Source organism: Pseudorca crassidens, chromosome 14 (assembly GCF_039906515.1).
Source record: "Pseudorca crassidens isolate mPseCra1 chromosome 14, mPseCra1.hap1, whole genome shotgun sequence".
NCBI classification, from domain to species: domain Eukaryota; kingdom Metazoa; phylum Chordata; class Mammalia; order Artiodactyla; family Delphinidae; genus Pseudorca; species Pseudorca crassidens.
Window position 1 is genome coordinate 9239503 of NC_090309.1, and position 19614 is coordinate 9259116.

The 19614-nt window shown below is 48.2% G+C and overlaps 1 protein-coding gene across 4 annotated transcripts in view; it reads left to right on the forward strand.

The window, feature by feature from the left end:
• The window catches only part of TMEM131 (transmembrane protein 131), a 192498-nt gene extending 177808 nt beyond the window's left edge, over window positions 1–14690 (forward strand). For 2 of the 4 annotated variants that reach the window (XM_067704232.1, XM_067704235.1), the window contains 9 exons: window positions 1019–1146; window positions 6669–6793; window positions 6999–7148; window positions 9226–9391; window positions 10203–10324; window positions 10438–10534; window positions 11398–11495; window positions 12206–12366; window positions 13647–14690. In XM_067704232.1, the coding sequence (XP_067560333.1) occupies window positions 1019–1146; window positions 6669–6793; window positions 6999–7148; window positions 9226–9391; window positions 10203–10324; window positions 10438–10534; window positions 11398–11495; window positions 12206–12366; window positions 13647–13931 (1332 nt within the window). In that variant the 3' untranslated portion in view covers window positions 13932–14690. The remainder of the gene's footprint in view (window positions 1–1018; window positions 1147–6668; window positions 6794–6998; window positions 7149–9225; window positions 9392–10202; window positions 10325–10437; window positions 10535–11397; window positions 11496–12205; window positions 12367–13646) is intronic. The other 2 variants (XM_067704233.1, XM_067704234.1) reach the window with 2 other exon arrangements.
• Window positions 14691–19614: the final 4924 nt, after the last annotated feature.

Here is a 19614-nt window from a genome sequence, read left to right on the forward strand (position 1 = left end):
CCCATGCATTCAGCAGATACATGTTGAGTACCTGAGTGCTGGGTGCTTGAGAAGCAGCCGTGGACAAAGAACCAGGTTCCTGTCCTGTAGGGGCTCACGGTCCACAGAGTTCCGGAAATACTGCACGACTCAGAAGAGTCTCAAAAGATGTATGTGCAGGAGGCTGTTTTAGCCTTTCTCTGCAGTTAAATAGATGGGTCTGTGTGACCTGTTAAAATCCAGGCTGCCAGAACCGTGCAGCCGGATGCTGTCGGGTGGACGCTCATCTGCCCTGTGTCGGGAGCTCCCCCCATACCCACAGCTCTGCCCTTCGGCCGGGTATGTCTTCCCCCGATTGGCCCTATGCACCCTGAACACAGAACCAGGTTTCTGTTTTCTTCATTTCCCATCTGTGCTGCGTGTGGTCCTTCTGCGCATGAGCGGTGCACGCCCGCTCCACAGGCGGCTCCCGGGCAGGGTCCCAGTGCCTGAACGATACCTGCCCTGTTTAGAGACAAGCCCCCTGTGCTCACGCCTGGGTGTTGCGGCAGCATCACCTTACTCTGAAACGCATGGTATGGTCTCCGTGCTCAACTGGTCGAGGACCCAGGGGCAGCACTGCTCTGAGATGCAGCTGGGCTGTGGCCTTCTCAGCCCACAACGCCAGTCGTGTGTAACTCTGTATTGTAGTCCCGAGTTAACTTTTCTTGTACAAAAGGCAAGGTTTTGCTCCCCAGTGCCTAAAACCAAGAAGCTACCCGTCTGTTGCTACCACTGTCAGCACCCACCGCAGTCAGGATATAAGTTAAAGTGACATTCGTTATAACTCACACTCACCAAAACATAATTTATAGTCAATCAAAGACTGAAAAATTGACAGACCCACAATAAAGAGAGGTTTGAAGAAAGGAGCTGATCATTTTTATTCATGTGTTGTGTATCTACTACATGTTTGGTTTCGTGTCTCTGCCTTCAGACAGCACTATATCAGGCATTTTTGTTAATCCTTCTCAGCAGTTGTGTCAATTTTTTTTTATAGGATACAGAAAAGCAAAAGGGAAAACAAGCCATGCCTGAAAAACATGAAAATGAAATGTCTCAAGTGAAACAGAAAAGCAAAAAACTCTTAAATGTTAAGAAAGAAATCCCAACAGATGTGAAACCCAGGTAAGAAAAATGAGTTCAGAGAAATGAGGTATGTAAAAGAAGTTACTGGTGAGAACCAGGTAATGTTTTCGTTTGCTTGGTTGGTTTTTAGGGGGGTTTTGGCAACAAAAGCTGCATCCCTCATGACGTTCCTATGGGGTTTTTTCTACTGCCCAGTGTTCACTGTCGCTGGTGAGGGACAGCTACATGCTTCCGATGTCAGAAGTATAAAAGGCAGAGTTAAAGCTACTTGTGAAAATGGAGGAGGAAAATGTAGGTTGGTGATCTGTTCCCAGGCAGAGAGCCATTTCACTTCTGCACAGAGGTGGCCTTGGTGGTTTAGCCGCAGGTACGAGCATAACTTCTCTCAGCTAGAGCCCTGAGTCTGCTCACTAACCCAGAGCTGCCGTTGGGGTCTAGAATTCTGTGCTGTAAAACTTGGGAGGACTTATTCTTAACCTTAAAAAAAACAGTGCTCAGGGCAGATGTGACTACCGGACAGTTCTACCATGAAGTAGCTCCCGTCCAGTTCCCGTGGGGCAGGTCCTGTGGGCCTCACAGGGAGGGCGACCTGCAGAATGTTTCTCTGGGTCAGTGAATGAGTTGAACTCTTGGGTTATTCGTTACCAAGCTTACTTCGTACTTTCACTAAGCTTTGGGTCTGTCTAGTAAACTACTCCTAGTTTCAGTGTGGTTATTGATGCCCTTTCTAGCTCAGCATATAAAAGGCCATCTGCGTGGAAGCCAGTATTTGCCTTCTTGTGTGGTAAGTGGCCGTCGACCCAGGAAGTTGAGGGAATTAGGTATAAATTGATAAAGGAAGACATTTATCATTAAATTGCCCTTAGCTTTGCGAGTCTGTTCTTACTCTGATTCTAGGAATAAAACTTGAGCTCTGCAGAAACATCAATAAGCTAGACTCTGTCCCTGGGTTATACAGCTTAACTCGACAGGGGCCGTCTGTTCTGTAGAACCAGAAGCTAATAAGAAATTAGTGATTACTGCAGTAAAATTTAACCTTGTCCCTGAACTTATGCAATAACACAGGATATGGCAGTGATTAGTAGCAGAGTATTTATACCTAAAAGTTACCCTTTTGTGCAAAATGTCAGTTTAAGTGACCTAACCCCACGATTCGTTGAGAACAGTCTGACCCAGTTAGAAGCAATGTCAAGTGGAGTAATGGCTGATACGCTTGAGGCTCCCGAGACTGAGTCTCAGCCTGAGGTCCTTCGGTGCTAATGTTCTGCCAGCCCAGGACAGGAATCAACCCTCGTCTAGGGACTAGGGATGATTCTTCTAGACCTTCTCAGGCTTAGCTGACTGATCAGATGTTTTAAAGTAAGTGGGGCTAAAAACCCCAAATTATGAAAAACCCTAGTTTCTACATATGCTGAGATTTTGTGAGAATGGACAGTTATGCTATCATTCTTATCATAAATTTTAAAACCCAGCTTCTAAGATTACCTTAGTAAAACCATTTCGTCGGTGGCTGTCCCCAGATCTGCCGTTTCTTCTCCTTCATGCCTGAGGGCAGTATTTTTAAGACAGATCGTATGTACATGTTAATCCTCTCGTCCCTCTTCCATTGATTTCTGTCATATGCTGATTTTTTTATGAAATAACTTAGCCATTAGCAGATTTGACTTTGCACGTTTGTAAACGACTCCACTTGACGCCCCCTGACTTTGCAGGGATGTTGAGTTTGCTGGTAAACCCAAAGCCAGAGCTGCCCGCTCTCCAGGCCCGTTAGGAGGCAGTTAGAGTGGTTAACTCATGTCCTTTTGATGTACAGTTAACAGAGAAATCATTACCAGAAGACAGTTTAAGCAACGTGCTCTAAATTGTCTTTTGTAACTGGAGAAATCTATATCAGCCCTGGTCTTCTCACCTCCTGTATCTAATCTCTTTAAACTCACTGATCTTGTTTTGTGTTTTTCTGAATTCAGGGATAAAAGTATTGAGTCAGAATCTTTTAGTACCTCAGTCAAATTCAGAGTTCAAGACCTTTTTTTAATAACCAGAAAGGTGGCCTCTGAATAGAGCCATCTGCTGTCCCCACTCGGGTGTGACAGCAAGTGCCCTGTGCTGTCCCGCGCTGGTCCCGCCCCGGTGACACCTGACGTTCCTGTCACCTAAGAAGTGCTCTCAGCGTGTTATATGTGATTCCACGTATCTGAAGGAAATAGGTGCACACTTTTAAAAGAGATACTAATAAGGCATATATTATGACTTTCTTTTGGAAGATTTACCTGGTGGGGAAAAAGCATTTATATATCAGTTGGCCAAAAAGCTGATGTTCTAATAGTAAAATCTGTGGGTTTAGCTCACATTCACTTTATCAAAGATTAGTCTTTAAATATTATCAGTGTTGTTAGAACATTATATTATGTCACCTCCAGGCCAGAAGACCCAAATCCTTAAATGCTGAAGAATTCATTTTCCTATAAGTAAGTGGTAGTAAGCCAGAGGAATGGCTCCCACGTGGTCTTTGCCTGTGTAGCCCCAGCCTCCCTAACTCCAAAGAGTTGACTTCAAAACAACCACTAGGATTGTGGGGCAGAGGGTTACAGGGCAGAGATCTGGTCTCCCCTTTTTTTTCCAGCTTATACGCTGTAGAAGTGGGTCTGTAGACCTCCAGAAGACTGCATTTTAGGTCAGATATGCCAGGGAGTGAGAGATGTCGGACACTAAAAGGACTTCAGGAGACCAGGAAAGGCGCAGGGCTCCCTGGTTTAGGATACCAGCTATCCATTGATTCTTTTGTTTTCTGTTTATCAATGTATGTTTACATAACTTAAATGTAATCATCTAAAATAAGCAAAACGTGTTATAGAATCACTGTACCCTCTGTCAGAGTCTGCTTGAGCAGTGCACTCGGCTCAGGGCCGTGGGTGCCACAGTGCACACACCGGCCTCCAGGCCCTCGGCTCTGGGAAAGCCCTCACCTTGCCCTCAGCTCTCTGCCTCCCCTCTTCCCCCAGACGGGGGCGTGGACCGAGTATAACACTCATGAGCGTGCGTCAGCATCCCAGCTAGCTTTCTGTTCTTCTCTCTTCCAAGGAATCACCTAAATTAAGTTGACCCTTATCCGTTTTATTCAGAAGCCTTAAAAAAGGCTTCTTGGTGGAGCTCATCTGGTCTAACTAACTTAGGAAAGGATGAGTCAGCAAAAGTAAAGCAGTTGTCTGGCACCTCTTTCCTTAAAAACCAACCAGCTCCACAGTGGTGCAGAGTGAAGCTTTGTATAGACAGCCCCCAGCCCCACACTTATAAACGACTTGCTTACAAACAGTTCACACCCACCCAGCTCCACCACCACCACTACCAGAGGTCTGGGTGTCTCTGTCAGGGGAGGCTTTGTTTTTTAAAAGGTGGCGTTTTTAAATAACCCTGTCAGTCAGAAGCAGAGGGCAGACGATTTCTAAAACTGCAGCGTTAATAGTCTCGCCCGTAAACGGTGGATTTTTTCACGTCAGTTTGTTATCCCACCTAAAATTCTACTTATGTGGTGGCTTAACCGAACCCTTCGAGTTTTTGGCTAGCTCTTACACTAATTCCAAATATACTAACACTTTGTTATAGAAAAATTGTGAAATATAAAGAAAGCATGAAAATGACCTTTGACCTCCTACCTTATAAAATGTTTGTAAAGAGCCCCTGTTAAAATTCATCTGTGTCACAGACCTACTGGAGAACGGGCCTGAGGACACGGGGAGGGGGAAGGGTAAGCCGTGACAAAGTGAGAGAGAGGCATGGGCATACATACACTACCAAACGTGCATAGCACAGGGAGATCAGCTCGGTGCTTTGTGACCGCCTGGAGGGGTGGGAGGGAGGGAGACACGAGAGGGAGGGGATATGGGAACATATGTACATGTATAACTGATTCACTTTGTTATAAAGCAGAAACTAACACACCATTGTAAAGCAATTATACTCCAATAAAGACGTTTAAAAAAAAAAGCTATACATTTAAAAAAAAATTTATCTGTTTATGAAGTCATGCTTCACGTACTGTTTTGTCATCTGCTTACCTTCTTTGCAGGGCAGGGGGGTGGGGTTCCGGTGCTGGTGGTGCCGTTGGATCTGGAAAGCCTGACCCGTTCTGACCTTTGCACTCTGGTGTGGACCAGCGTGGTCTGTGCCTGGCCCCGAGCCCAGCAGAAATTGGCCGCCCCCCAGGGAGTGCGAACTTGGAGGGGCAGCGGTAGGAGGAGGAACCTGAAGGGTGGGGCTGGGGGCAGAGCGGCATGTGGGAATCACACGCCTGAGGGCTGGGGCACTCAGGCTGGGGCAGGACGTGCGCTACAGTGGAAAATGCCAGACACGTACCCGTTTTAAGAACATCTGTGTCGACCGGTAAACTTTGTAATATTTTCGATGAAAAGCAAGCTGTTGGCTCAGCCTTAAACTGACAGCTTTGCAGCCGTCACCAGGAGCCCAGGGGAGACGCGTGATGATTTTTGGAATTCTCGTCAGGGGCCGCTGGGTTCTGTCAGCTGTGTCCCACCGTTCCCCGGGAAGACGTCCTTTTCCTGGACTGTGTCAGCCCAGCTCCTGCCAGAGGCCTCCCAAGCCTGCGACTTGATCTTGGTGGGCGGCACAGAAGCAGCTTTGTAAAGAAGGTTTTTAGGGTCCATGCATTTCCATTGTTCACCAGGCTACTTTACGTGGGCCATCTCCCCAGTTCATTTCTCCTAGAGATGGCTTCTCTCGGCACATTTTAACGTTTTCTTCATCAGGCTGTGGAAACTCAAAATAGCCCAGCTGCCGCCCACTTTGCCTTGCCGACAGGAAGGTCAGAGCCAATTCATTGTCCTTTTTATATATGTTTGTTATGTTACGCTTACCTCTAAATATTTTAGAAGAAATATACTCTAAATAGATTAATAAAAATAGTATTTAAGTCTTTGTCTAAGATGAACCCTGAGTTCAAGAATGAAGAATATTCATCTCCCCGACTCAGCCTACACCTTAGGCAAGTAAAGCAGCCCTGCTATTCTGCCCTGGGCTCTCGGGGTTCTGTAGGTCACCCAGGAACTTAGCCCTGGTCAGTACACAGTGTTCGCGAGAAAAATGCGTTCAAGGCTTTGAGTAGCAGAACCTTTGGCATTTCTAAGTCTGAGACCCTTCAGAGTCTCCATATTCCGGAGCCGCACAGGCGGTCTAGCTGCCGGGTGAGACTCACTCAGCAGCGGGATGACTGCACTTAGTACCTCCTGAGTGGCTAGTCTGTGCCAACAGCTTCAGACACCTTCTCTGACGCAGGTGTTCCCACCCATTACATACTATTAAACAATGGACCTCAGTTCCTCGTCCGCACTCCGAATAGCAGAGGATAAATCTGCAAGTGCGAGTCTCCTGAACAGTACTGGAGGTGCTTGGAGCGCGGCCAGCCCTCGGGACTGTGGGTTGATAATGCCTCGGGAGGCCAAATGAGTAAAAGAAGGTGTTGAAATTGTAGAGGGATCAGTGACTCCTCCTCTCTGCTCTGAAACAAAGGGCTGCGTTTGAATGTTCCACCTGTGATTGTCTTTCAGTTCTTTAGAGCTACCATATACCGCCCCTTTGGAAAGTAAACAACGTCGAAATCTCCCAACCAAGATTCCTCTTCCAACTACATTGACAAGTGGATCCAAACCACGAAATTCCCAGAAAACAAAAGGTATTTTCATTTTTCATCGTACAGATGCCCTAATGATTTGTTGTGTTGGTAGTTGTGAGTTGGCAGTAATCAGTCAGTAGTTACCAGTCATAGGACGGCTACGGTTGGGTCCTCATGCTCATTAGAAGAGAATGGGTTCTTTGAAATTGGCCCGAAAGAAAGGAATTATCCTCCATAACAGCCTTCTTTTCTGAATTCTGTACAGGTACAAATAAGTTAGTGGATAACAGGCCACCTGCCCTAGCAAAATTCCTCCCAAATAGTCAAGAACTAGGCAACACCAGTAGCTCAGAAGGTGAAAAAGACTCTCCACCGCCAGAGTGGGATTCCGTGCCTGTTCACAAGCCCGGCAGCTGTAAGTATGGTGACCTGGAGCCCACGGGCTCTCCGCACCCACAGCCCACCCAGCTCTGGGCCGGAGAACCGCGGTGGGGATGGCCGGGGCACGCATTGCTTTAGAAGGAGACCCAGTGCTAGTCTGCCGGAGCCGGCTCGCAGCAGCCAGCAAAAGCTGCTGTTCAACAGTCTGCTGGTCGTTAAACTGTTGCAGCTTAATCGGCCGCGGTGGGAGTATTTACACCAGAGAAACCGGCAGACGATCCAGAGGGCTAGTCAGAGTGTAGGGGATGGAAGGATCTGCGTAGAGCAGTGAATCACCCAAAGTACTGCCTCCTGAAAGCGTCAGCTCAGCAGCCCTTTACCTGACTAGTTTCTCATACGTTTACACTGTAACTGCTTTTTGTAAAAATGCAGTTTATTCCCAGTTTACCCACATCTTTTCCATAAACCTATGTTAGTTCTCTCACTAGCCTCTTGACCTCGTTCCTCCGGTCAGGCCTGCAGGAAATTGTGAAAGTAGCACCGTCTCCTAGAAGAGGGTGGAGGTCCTCGCCCTCTAGAAATTTAAGACCTGGAACAGAAGATGACAGAGAGCAGCACAGTTGAGGGCCTGGTGGCAGGGCTTGGGGGTCAGTCCCTTAGGGCTGATTTGTCTACACTCACCGAGGTGTCAGAACGGCCTCCGTTTGGCCCATTTGTGCCAAAGGGAAGATGAGGGTTGCGCACCAGGTTTGAGGTGAAGGAGGCTTAGAGAAGAGGGGGTGGTGAGTTGAATGAGGGCGAGGAACTCGGAAACTCGGGTGAGGTGTGCGTTAAACACGCACCTTTGTAAATACATGCTGGAAAGAGATGCTCCCTGGGTTAGAACCTGCAGGCCCGTAATTGCTGTGAAACTTTCTGGTGCCTTATAGTACTGTATTTTTGCCTGAGATGAGAGATATAATCCAAAACCCCTGGTCATTCAAGAAGTGTTGAACAAGTCTCTGGGTCGTCCCGGTGGCCCGGCTGATGCCTTCGAGTCCTTAGGTCCCCTCTGAGGTTTCAGCTGGACACTGGTCCTCAGCTTGTACCCTGGGATTGGGGCGGTTCCTGCACAGAGGAAGCTGCGTTCCAGTGCAGGGAATAAATACCATGTGCCCAGGGAGCCGGTTTCATGGCGTTGTCTGGGGCGCAGTGAAGTAAACGCAAGCCGTGCCGGCCTCAGCACCGACACAAGCCCGAGGGGTATCCTGCAGGGAGAGGGTGTGGGCATCAGGTCAGCAAACCCCGGAGCAGGTGAAGAAGGGGTTCTCCACGTAAGCAAGGGTGGGAGCGGGGCGGGTGGAGACGGGTGGGTGGATAGGTGCCAGGACCGTGGGGGAGGGGCAGGGAGAGTCACGGGGCGGGTGCAGCTCCGGAGGTGGGACAACTCCGCCTTCGAAGAGAAGGGTGCTTTGTTTGGCGGTGCGCACCATAGATGTGCGAGGTGGTACCTTTTTCTGATACAAGTTGTGTGTTTCCATTCGGTGATGAGTGCAGAATCAGTATTCTTTTGTGACACTGAGAGTTTTTCTGTTTTAAATTTTTAAAACAGCTGTGCCTTAAAGGGCAGCAGGAATATAGTAGGAGTTCCTATCCTTGTAAACCAGGGACCGGGACCGCACCAGGTGGGCCCACGGAGTGCGGGGGTCATCCTGGAGGAGCTGGGGGTGTTCTCCTGGGGCCGCACCTGCGCAGTTCGGACCTGTGTGGAAGATCAGAGGCTTTCAGGTCCTGGCAGAGCCTCCACCTGCCCGTCCCTGAGGGGCGTGGAGAGGCCTCCTCCCAGCCTGAGGTGTGGGAGGGAGAGGACCTCGCCCTCCGGCAGGGCCTGCAGAACGCAGCCGGGAGGTGGGTCACAACGGTGATTCCAGTGATTCCGGGAAAGGCCCAGAATGCAGAGAGAGACACGACTTCCCTTTTTTTCTTTAAACAGAACACGTATGACAGCTGTAGGTTTTTCTTGTTAGAAGCACTTGAGTCCTGCATAGCACCAGCTAGAACGCCAGAAGTAACCGAAACTGAAGGGTAAAAATCCAAGTATCACATTGAGACCCTTTGTTTTTAACTTCCAGCAACCGATAGTCTTTATAAACTCTCTCTGCAAACCCTCAACGCAGACGTCTTCCTAAAACAACGCCAGACCTCGCCGCCGCCCAGCTCCCCGTCACCGCCCGCCGCTCCCTGCCCGTTCACGTCCCGGGGCAGCTACAGCAGCATCGTCAACGGCAGCCCCGGCAGGTAGGCCCGCAGCCCCCGCCCGTGCCGCGCTAAGCCGGCGCTGCACCCCGCAGGTGGGAATCCTCGGCGGCCGCAGACGGCCGTCCCTTCTCGCCTCTGCCCTCGGCGGGCTCAGCGCCCTCCCCGCAGCGCCGCCTTCCCACCCGTCACCCGTGCCCGAGGGGCACCAGGGTCACGCTCTAGGCCAGGAGCCAGGAGCACACTCAGCGAGGACTGAAGACCCACAGCAGCTGCGCTGTGGGCAAGGAAGCGGGTCTGCGGGTCGTTCCCTCTGACCTGTGGCGGGACCTGGAGGAGGTCGGAGCCGAGCAGGGAGGGCTCCTCCAGGCAGTGACAGTGACCCCCATGGTGATGACACTCAGAGCAGGGGCCGCCTGTTCCCGCACACGCAGCGGCGCCCAGCCCGGCCCACGGCCACCCTGCCCGCGTGGGAAGAGGTGGGAGGCCCCGGGCCTGGTGGGCGCTGGCCGCCGGGGCCCTCGCACGGGGGCTGCTCACCTGCCCGCACGCTCCGCTCCATCCAGCTGCCCGGCATTCCCTCCAGGACGGGGCTGCCTCCTTTCCCGGCCCCCGCCTCTCTCCCGCACCTGGAATTTTACCTTTCTCCCACATTCCTTCCCCTCCCACCCCGTCCCCCCAGGCTACACAGCCTCAGGCCACAGAGCATTTCCTGAGGCCTGGCCAGGCCCTGTGGGCGGCCCAGGGCTGTCCCCGGCTCCCTCGCAGGCCCTGGGACACGTGCCCGGCGGGGCTCCATGGGGGGCATTGCCCACAAGGACTGAGCGGTTCTCTCCTTGCTTCTTCCACCAAGCGACTCTAAAACGAAGCATTCAAACGGAAGCAAACACAAACTGACAAAAGCAGCCTCGCTCCCGGGCCAGAACGGCAACCCCACGTTTGCTGCAGTCACAGCCGGGTACGACAAGAGCCCAGGTGAGCGGCTTGGCACTGGGAGGCCGGGCACCGCCGGGCCTCGGGCCTGGTGGAGGTACCTGCGGCCTGGAGGTACCTGGCTACTTTGATTGACTCGGAGCCCATTGTTACAGGTGGGAACGGCTTTGCTAAGGTTTCTTCAAGCAAAACAGACTTTTCCAGCAGCCTTGGCGTGTCACACACTCCCGTTGACAGCGATGGCTCAGACAGGTACGTTTGGCCCTTCTTACCAGGGCAGGGCAGGAGGGTTTCCCAGGCCAGTTTAGCATCTTCTATCGTATGTGTGTTTCGAGGCGTTTGCCCCTAGGTGACAAGCAGGTGTTTGTCGGAGGCAGTCAGGAGCCTCTCTGTTGGGTGGGGCAGAGCCCCGAGTGCAAGTACATGCTCCCACCTGGCTCCCTGACAGGAGGAGGGGCCGCGACATGTTCCGGCCCAGCAGAGAGGGAGACAGACTTGTGTTCCACCTTCTGAGTCTCTTCTGATCCTTCTCCGTTATCATGGTTGTTGTGAAAAGGATGTGATCCGATCATTAGAAGTAGAAGAACAAAAACACACTCGAGAGGAAGGACACGGAACAAATTCTAGGCAGTTTATTATAAATTATTGGACAGGCCACTTCTCTGACCCAGAGCAACCGCAGTGGCCTGGTGGCATGCAGCGACTGCCTCGGTTCATTTTCCCAGATAAATAACAATGACAATAAGATTATAACTGTCAGTAAGTAGAGTCCCAGTTTTACCTGCTTGACACTAAAAGGAAATTAATCCTAGATTTGAAATAATTTTTTAATAAATCTTCCATTACCAAAAGGGAAACAAGGAAGAAACGCCTCTTTTCTCTGCATGACACTTCCGCTGAGCCAGGCCGTCAGCTCACGACAGGGTAGCCTGGGCTCTGAACTCCTCCGTGCCTCCCTCCTTTGTGTTATGGAAGGTGTTTCCAGTCCCCACTTCTGCCTGTAATACGCGAGCCCCCAGCTGAAGCAGCGCCTCCTGTGTGTGAAGCCATGCGTGAGGGATCTGTCTCCACTAACCACATTTTTGTGTGTTGCATTTTCCTCTTATAACGTTCAGCTCGGGTTTGTGGAGTCCCGTCAGCAACCCCAGCAGCCCTGACTTCACACCCCTCAATTCGTTCTCGGCCTTTGGAAACTCTTTTAACCTAACTGGTGGTGAGTGTTTAACACTAGACCCATGACTAATGAGCCTGTGGACAAGGACGGAGGGAGGATAAGGTCCACTTTCATGCGTGGAGGAAAGTACGATGGTCGTTTAGTGGACATTTTTAAAGGATGCGTTTCCCTGTATCAGTGCAGTCAGGCGGCAGCAGATGGGCCGCCTTCAGGGAAGTGGGTGTCTGTGCTCTCCTGGACGGGGTCTGGCACAGCTGCCCCGGTGTGAGGAGGCCCAGCGAGAGGCCCTCAGAAGGGTCCTCTGTCCGCTCGGCACCCCAGCCCGTAGGTGCGGTGGTCTGCTCGATGCTCTGCGGGTCCCAGCTGGCTCGTGTTGCGCAGAACTGACTTAAGAGCTGCAAGAAAGGATTCTGCGTCTGAGGTGTGACTCCTGGCCATGCTGGGGCTCTTTATTTTTCTTGCTGTCCAGAATTAGGAGCAACTGTGTGAATTTCACATTAGCTGTGATCGTGATGTTTGCACTTGACCGTCCAGTGATAGGTGTGGGTGAGGTATTCAGATGGCGTGCTGGGGTCTGGAGAACAGCACCCCACACCCTGTTTTCCCCGAATGTGGTGGGAGCTGATGGAGGGGGTGGGATGGCTCCAGGTGAGCAGCGGTGGGATGCAGACCCCTGAGGGGATGCCCCACCTGCCCGGGGGAGCACGGCCAGATCCAGCACGGACTTGCCTTTGCTTCCTCACCTCCAGAAGTTTTCAGCAAGCTCGGGTTATCGCGATCGTGCAATCAGGCCTCACAGAGGAGCTGGAACGAGCTGAGCAGTGGCCCCTCATACCTCTGGGACTCTCCAGCGACCGAGCCCAGCCCATCTTGGCCAGCCAGTTCCGGTTCCCCGACCCACACGGCCACAGTGAGTACTGGGCTTGGGCCCCGCCCGCTCACACGTCATCACTGCCGTCGCTGTCCCTTGGGTGGTGCTGACAGATACAAATGACAAACAGCAGCTCGGAAGGCGTGGGTTAGCGCTTTCACCACCTCTGCTGCTGTGTCTTCATTTCTGCCAAAGTGACCATCACTCTTCAGAGCCGTGACGGTCAAGAAGTTAGTTACGGGAGGAACAGCTGAGCAGCTGGGGTTGACTTGTGAATCCTCTCACTTCAGCCTCTCCCGACTGAATTAGACCGCGGGGTGGCGGGTGGCCCGTCTCAGGTCCCACCACCTGCAGAGTCAGACGGTGCCGGAGCTCGGCGCGTGCCTGGTCCCGAGCAGCGCCCGTGTCTCGGCTGGAGCTTGTCTAGAGCATCTGGTTGCTTCTCAGCTAAGTTGTTCTGCAGAGATCGTGCTCTTACCAGGGAAAATGATCACTGGTTTCGGCTTTTACAAATCGTGACAAATATGACCCCACTGTGATGACCTCTTCATCCTCAGGAAAACTAAATTGATTAGATGTGCACGGTTTAAGGGTAGATATTTTAGCTTCATAGATTCCAAAGTTTGTCTTCACTTGTAATCATTCTGTCCTCAGTTTTACAGTCATCTTAACCATTCTTTAAAACGGGGTCAGTCACAGGGAGGGGTAGGGGGAAGCTGGGACGAAGTGAGAGAGCAGCAGGGACATATATACACTACCAACTGTAAAATGGGTGGCTAGTGGGAAGCAGCCGCATAGCACAGGGAGATCAGCTCAGTGCTTTGTGACCACCTAGAGGGGTGGGAGAGAGACGCAAGAGGGAGGGGATATGGGGACATATGTATACGTATAGCTGATTCACTTTGTTATACAGCAGAAACCAACACACCATTGTAAAGCAATTATACTCCAATAAAGATGTTAAGAAGAAAAAAAAACGGGGTCGGTACCTGTTGAGACTTCGCAGGCCGTTATTTCTGGTGCAGCCTGTCCAGCTCCTCCCTGGGTGCACAGGTGGCAGGGCCAGCTCCTGAGCACACCACTGAGGCCACAGAAGCGGGCGGCTGGACTCGGCCCCCCGGCTGTGCCTTGCCGCCCCTTCTTTAAAACATCAGAACCGTGCGCCCAGACTCTGAGGTGGCTTCATGTATAAAACATTTGTTTTAAAATAAAGTGAAAGAACCGTGCGGTCTAGCCCATCCTTAGCATAACCGTCGCCGCTTTACCACCTGCCTGCCTCCCTCGAGCCTGACGCTCCCCGTTGTGTTGTGTTTCGTCAGCAGATCCTCGGCAGCACCAGCAGCCTGTGGTCCTCCACTCCGTTCAGCAGCTCGATCTGGTCCAGCAGCCTGCACAGCACCCTCCCCTTCACCAGCCCTGCCAACGCGCTGCCGAGCATCGGCCTCATGGGCCCCGAAAGCCCCTCCGCTCCTCACACACCCTCCGCCGCCAGCCCCGCCGACGACCTGGGCCAGACCTACAACCCGTGGCGGATATGGAGCCCCACCATCGGAAGGAGGAGCTCCGACCCCTGGTCCAATTCGCACTTCCCTCATGAGAATTGAAATTAGGCAAAAAGAAAACGAAAAAAAGTGGGGGCCCCTCGTCTACATCATGATGTGCCCATTTTCGAGACATCTTTTTAAGGCTCTTTCTTACCGCTAGAGCTTCCCAATCCCCACCCTCATCTTTGCAGAACAGACTCAAGCAGGGCAGGCTTGTACCACTCGCTTCTTTCAGATCTTTCTTGCAATTATGATAATATGAGATTTGCTGTTGTGCTTTTAGAGAAAAGTCTGGACTCAGCCACAAACTCTAATAAGACCTGTACATCTGAAAACCTTAACTGTTATCAAGTTTCCACCACTTGTCTTCTTCCATTCTTTATTTATCTGTATGAACACAAATTTGACATTACAGCTAAGGAAATAACTTGAGTTGATTCAGAAGTCCTGGCATGTGACAATTTTATTAAATTACCAAGTTTGGTTTTTAATAATTTCACAATATTATGCGCCAAGATCTAATTTTGAAAACGTATGAGGACTTTGTGCTGAAAAATAGAGTATTTTTTTAAAATAAGGCTGTGTCGGTTTAAAAGCAGATTACAGAAATGTCAGTCAACTTTAAGAACAGTGAATGAATGTAGAAACATTCGGTTGCGGCCATACACACCTTCTGTGCTGTTTGCACCTGAGGTAGCGTTTGTGCACCTGAAATGCACATAGCCACGTCTTGAGATACAAGGCTGAATGTGTATTTCTTAAAAATACAACTTTGTGTTGTACTTTGAAATAAATGATGCTTTTTTCAAAAGCCTTGAATTGTTGTGTCTTTTTTTTTTTTTTTTTTTTTTACACACAAGATGCATGTATTTAGATTCTCTCACACCAAGTCATTCTGTCATTGCCTTATCCTGTGGAGTTGGACTTACCGTGGCTAGAAGCACTGTGGCCTAATTAAATTCTGATTATTTCCATAGTATTCCCTAAAGGCCCTTGATAGGGACTTCCCTGGTGGCGCACTGGTTAAGAATCCACCTGCCGATGCAGGGGACACAGGTTCAAGCCCTAGTCCAGGAAGATCCCACATGCCGCGGAGCAGCTAAGCCCGTGCGCCACAACTACTGAGCCTGCGCTCTAGAGCCCGTGAGCCACAACTACTGAGCCCACGTGCCACAACTACTGAAGCCCACGCGCCTAGAGCCCGTGCTCCACAACAAGAGAAGCCACCGCAATGAGAAGCCCACGCACTGCAACAAAGAGTAGCCCCCGCTCGCCGCAACTAGAGAAAGCCTGCACACAGCAACAAAGACCCAACGCAGCCAAAAATAAATTTATATTAAAAAAAAAGTGCCCTTGATAGAAAAAAGTTCACACATCTTAAAAGAAGCATGTTGACCCTTTTCCAATTTCAAAACTCCCACAGCTTCTGCAAGTGGTGCCTGTAGAGACCATACAGATACCAGGCAAGTTCCATGGGCAGTTTGGTTTAATCTCTCAGAAAGTGTTGCCTGCTCCAGCTGCCTTTACTCATCCTCCTTTTTCCAATCTATAAAGCCAGTCTTTGCTGGGTAACCAGAGACGCCAAACATAAATGTTCTGTTTGAGGTCAGTTACACGATGAAGAAATCCACCTGTCCAGCTCAGAGTGGTTTAGTTGAAGCATCGTACAGAGAGATTTTAAGTCTGACCTTTTCTCTGCTTTGCAGCAAAGCTCAGCAGAACCAGCCCCATCGCTTTCCCAGCCTATGCTCTGCCTGAGACTTGGGACACCAGCTTCCTGTCCACTCAGAGCTCCGGCGCGTCGGCCTCATGGCAGACCTGGGCCTTGTACAGTCTCACTAGCAGGGGCTCCTGTGTGCAGTTGCAAAGTCGAGACATAAATTTAAGGCTTGGGATTTTCTTTGTACACCAAAGCAGTTCATAAGGTGACAAAGCCACTGAACAGCTGAGCTTCATATAAACCCTCATTTACAAAATAAAAGATTTTGTTGGCAGACTTTACCTCAGTCAGATGATCTCAGAGATCCTAAACTCGCTCCTTTGGAAGAATCACCTGAAACTCCCAAACGCCTTCCTGCTTTCACCCCACAGGACCCTCACCTGCAGGCTTGAGAAACACCATACACCTGGAAAAGGGAAAAAAAATACAAACAGGTTTCTGCTGTTACCTGGGTTTTCCAGATAACTCTTAGGGCAGGTATTTGAGCGGCAACATACTCACCAACCAAACCTGAAGCTTTGACGGGATTCAGCCTAACAATTTCCAGTGAAAAACTGGTTAGCCCAAGAGTTTGCTTTGTACTAGGCCAAGGTTGAATTTAAAAGCTATATATATAGCTTTAAAAGATATCCATTATTTTATTTAAATACAACGTATATAAAAATATAAATATATTATAAATTTTTACACCTTTATAAATAGTATTTATATTACATTACTACAATTCATGAAGACAATATGTTAACAAAATTTTAATGTCCAGATTGTTAACTTTAAAACCTTAGACCTAAATTAATCTTTAAATATTTGTTACAGTTTTTGAAAAGAAAAAACTGGTACAAAAAGAATTTTAATTTACCCTTATTTCTTAAAATATCAGTTGAGTAACAAAATATGCAAATGATTTTGGATGATAATATATTTTTGCCATCTCAAAATTTTAAAGTAATATGAGTACTCATAAGATATTTGACAGTTTTTATACTTCTGTCTAGAAGTCTCATGTCTAAAGAAAAAAGGACAAGTTGATTACTGTTGTAAGTCATAATTAACACAGATAGTTATACTGGGTACAGTAATTGCAGACACATTCGGGTTATATGCACAGGATAATTTTGGGTGGGCCAAAAAGTGCCTTCGGTTTTTAAGTAAAAATAAAAGACATATTTTTCATTTCACCAAGAACTTTATTGAACAACGTATTCACCCTTTTGTTCTACTACCTTCTACCATTTTTCAGGCAACTTCATAATTCCATCTTCCCAAAACTTTTTATCTTTTTGAGCAAAGAACTGTTCCAGGTGCCTTTTACAGTCTTCCAGGGAACTGAAATTTTTTCCATTAAGAGAATTCTGTAAAGACCGAAATAAATGGAAATACAAAGGTGCAATGTCTGGTGAATATGGCAGAAGAATCAGAACTTCCCAGACGAGCTGCAACAGTTTTTGCCTGGTCATCAAAGAAACATGCGGTCTTGCGTTATCCTGATGGAAGATTATGCATTTTCTGTTGACTAATTCTGGACCCTTTTCATCGAGTGCTGCTTTCAGTTGGTCTAATGGGAGTGGTGGTTTTCCAGAAGGAGCTCATAATAGAGTCCCTTCCAACCTCACCATATACTCAACATCACTTTCTTTGGATGAAGACCGGCCTTTGGTGTGATTGCTGGTGGTTCATTTCACTTGCCCCACGATCTCTTCCGTTCCACATTATTGTACAGTAAGTATCCACTTTTCATCACCCGTCACAATTTGTTTCAAAAACAGAATATTTTCATTACATTTAAGTAGAGAATCACATGTAGAAATACGATCAAGAAGGTTTCTTTCACTTATGTGGAACCCAACATCAAAGCGATTAACATAACCAAGCTGGTGCAAACGATTTTCACTGCTTGATTTGGATATTTTGAGCATGTCCGCTATCTCTCGCATGGTATAACGTTGACTGTTTTCAATCAATGTCTCGATGTGATCCGCTATCAACTTCAACTGGTCTACCCGACTGGAGCATCATCCAGCGAGAAATGTCCAGCACAAAACTTCACAAACCACTTTGGACACATTCAATCAGTCACAGCACCTTCTCCATACACTGCGCAAATCTTTTTTTGTGTTTCAGTTGCATTTTTACCTTTCTTGAAATAATAACGCATAATATGCTGAAAATGTTGTTTTTCTTCCATCTTCAATATTAAAATAGCTACACAAAAATTCACCAATTTTGATGTCTTGCTTTAAATGCACATTGATATGACAGCTGTCACATACAATCTAACAAAATTGTTTCGAATGAAGTTAAAGACAACTAAGTGCTACTACAGGCATCTTACGGAAAAAAACAAACAAACCTTTTGACCAACCCAATATTTTCTTCATTTCCTTTTTGGCTTGTTCATTGTCATTGTGTAGAAGTACAACAAAGTTTTGTGTGTTAATCTGTATCCTGCAAGTTTGCTGAACTGGTTTATTATCTCTCACAGGTGTGTGTATTTGTATTTGTATTTGTGTGTGTGTGTGTGTGTGTGTGTGTGTGCGTGTTTCCAATTCGGAAACTTTCATTTCTTTTTCTTGCCTAATTTATCTGGCTAGTAAGTCCTGTCCAATGTAGAATAAAAGTGGCAAGACTATACATCATTGTCTTGATACTGATATTAGGAGGAAAGTTTTCAGTATTTATTTAGGCTGTGCCGGGTCTTAGTTGCGGCACATGGGATCTTCATTGTGGCATGCAGGGGCAGGATCAAACCTGGGCCCCCTGTATTGGGAGCGCGGAGTCTTACCCACTGGACCACCAGGGAAGTCCCAGGTTTCAGTCTTAAACCATTAAGTATGATGTGAACTGTGGATTTTTCATAGATGTTCTTTGTCAGAGGAAGTTCCTTTCTACTCATAGTTTGTTGAATGTTTCTATCATGAAAGGTGCTGGATTTTTGTCAAATGCTTTTCATCTATTAAAATGATCATGTGGATTTCTTTCTTTATTCTGTTGATGTGGTGTATTACACTGATAGATTTTGTATGTTGAATCAACCTTGCATCCCTGGAATATATCTCACTTAGTCATAATGTATAATCCTTTTAATATACTGCTGGATTGGTTTGCTATGTTTTTTGTTTGTTTTGAGGATTTTTGCACCTATATTAATAAGGGATATTGGTCTACAGTTTTCTTTTCTTGTGATGTCTTTGGCTTTGGTTTCAGGGTAATAGTGGTCTCAAAGAATGAGTTAAGTACTCTTTGCTCTTTTTTGAAAGTTTTAAAAGAATGTTAGTTTTTAACAAATGGGAGCTAATTAAACCTAAAAGCTTTTGCACAGCAAAGGAAACCATAAACAAGACAAAAAGACAACCCTCAGAATGGGAGAAAATATTTGCAAACGAAGCAACTGACAGGATTAATCTCCAAAATATACAAACAGTTCATGCAGCTCAATATCAAAAAAACAAACACCCCAATCATAAAATGGCCAGAAGACCTAAAGAGACATTTCTCCAAAGAAGACATACAGATGGCCAAGAGGCACAAAAAGATGCTCAACATCACTAATTATTAGAGAAATGTAAATCAAAACTACAATGAGGTATCACCTCACACGATCAGAATGGCCATCATCAAAAAAAAATCTACAAACAATAAATGCTGCAGAGGGTGTGGAGAAAAGGGAACCCTCTTGCACTGTTGGTGGGAATGTAAATTGATACAGCCACTATGGAGAAGAGTATGGAGGTTCCTTTAAAAACTAAAAATAGAACTACCATATGACCAAGCAATCCCACTGCTGGGCATATACCCTGAGAAAACCTTCATTCAAGAAGACACACGGGGCTTCCCTGGTGGCACAGTGGTTGGGAGTCTGCCTGCCGATGCAGGGGACACGGGTTCATGCCCCGGTCCGAGAGGATCCCACATGCCGTGGAGCGGCTGGGCCCGTGAGCCATGGCCGCTGAGCCTGCGCGTCAGGAGCCTATGCTCCGCAACAGGAGAGGCCACAACAGTGAGAGGCCCACGTACCGCAAAAAA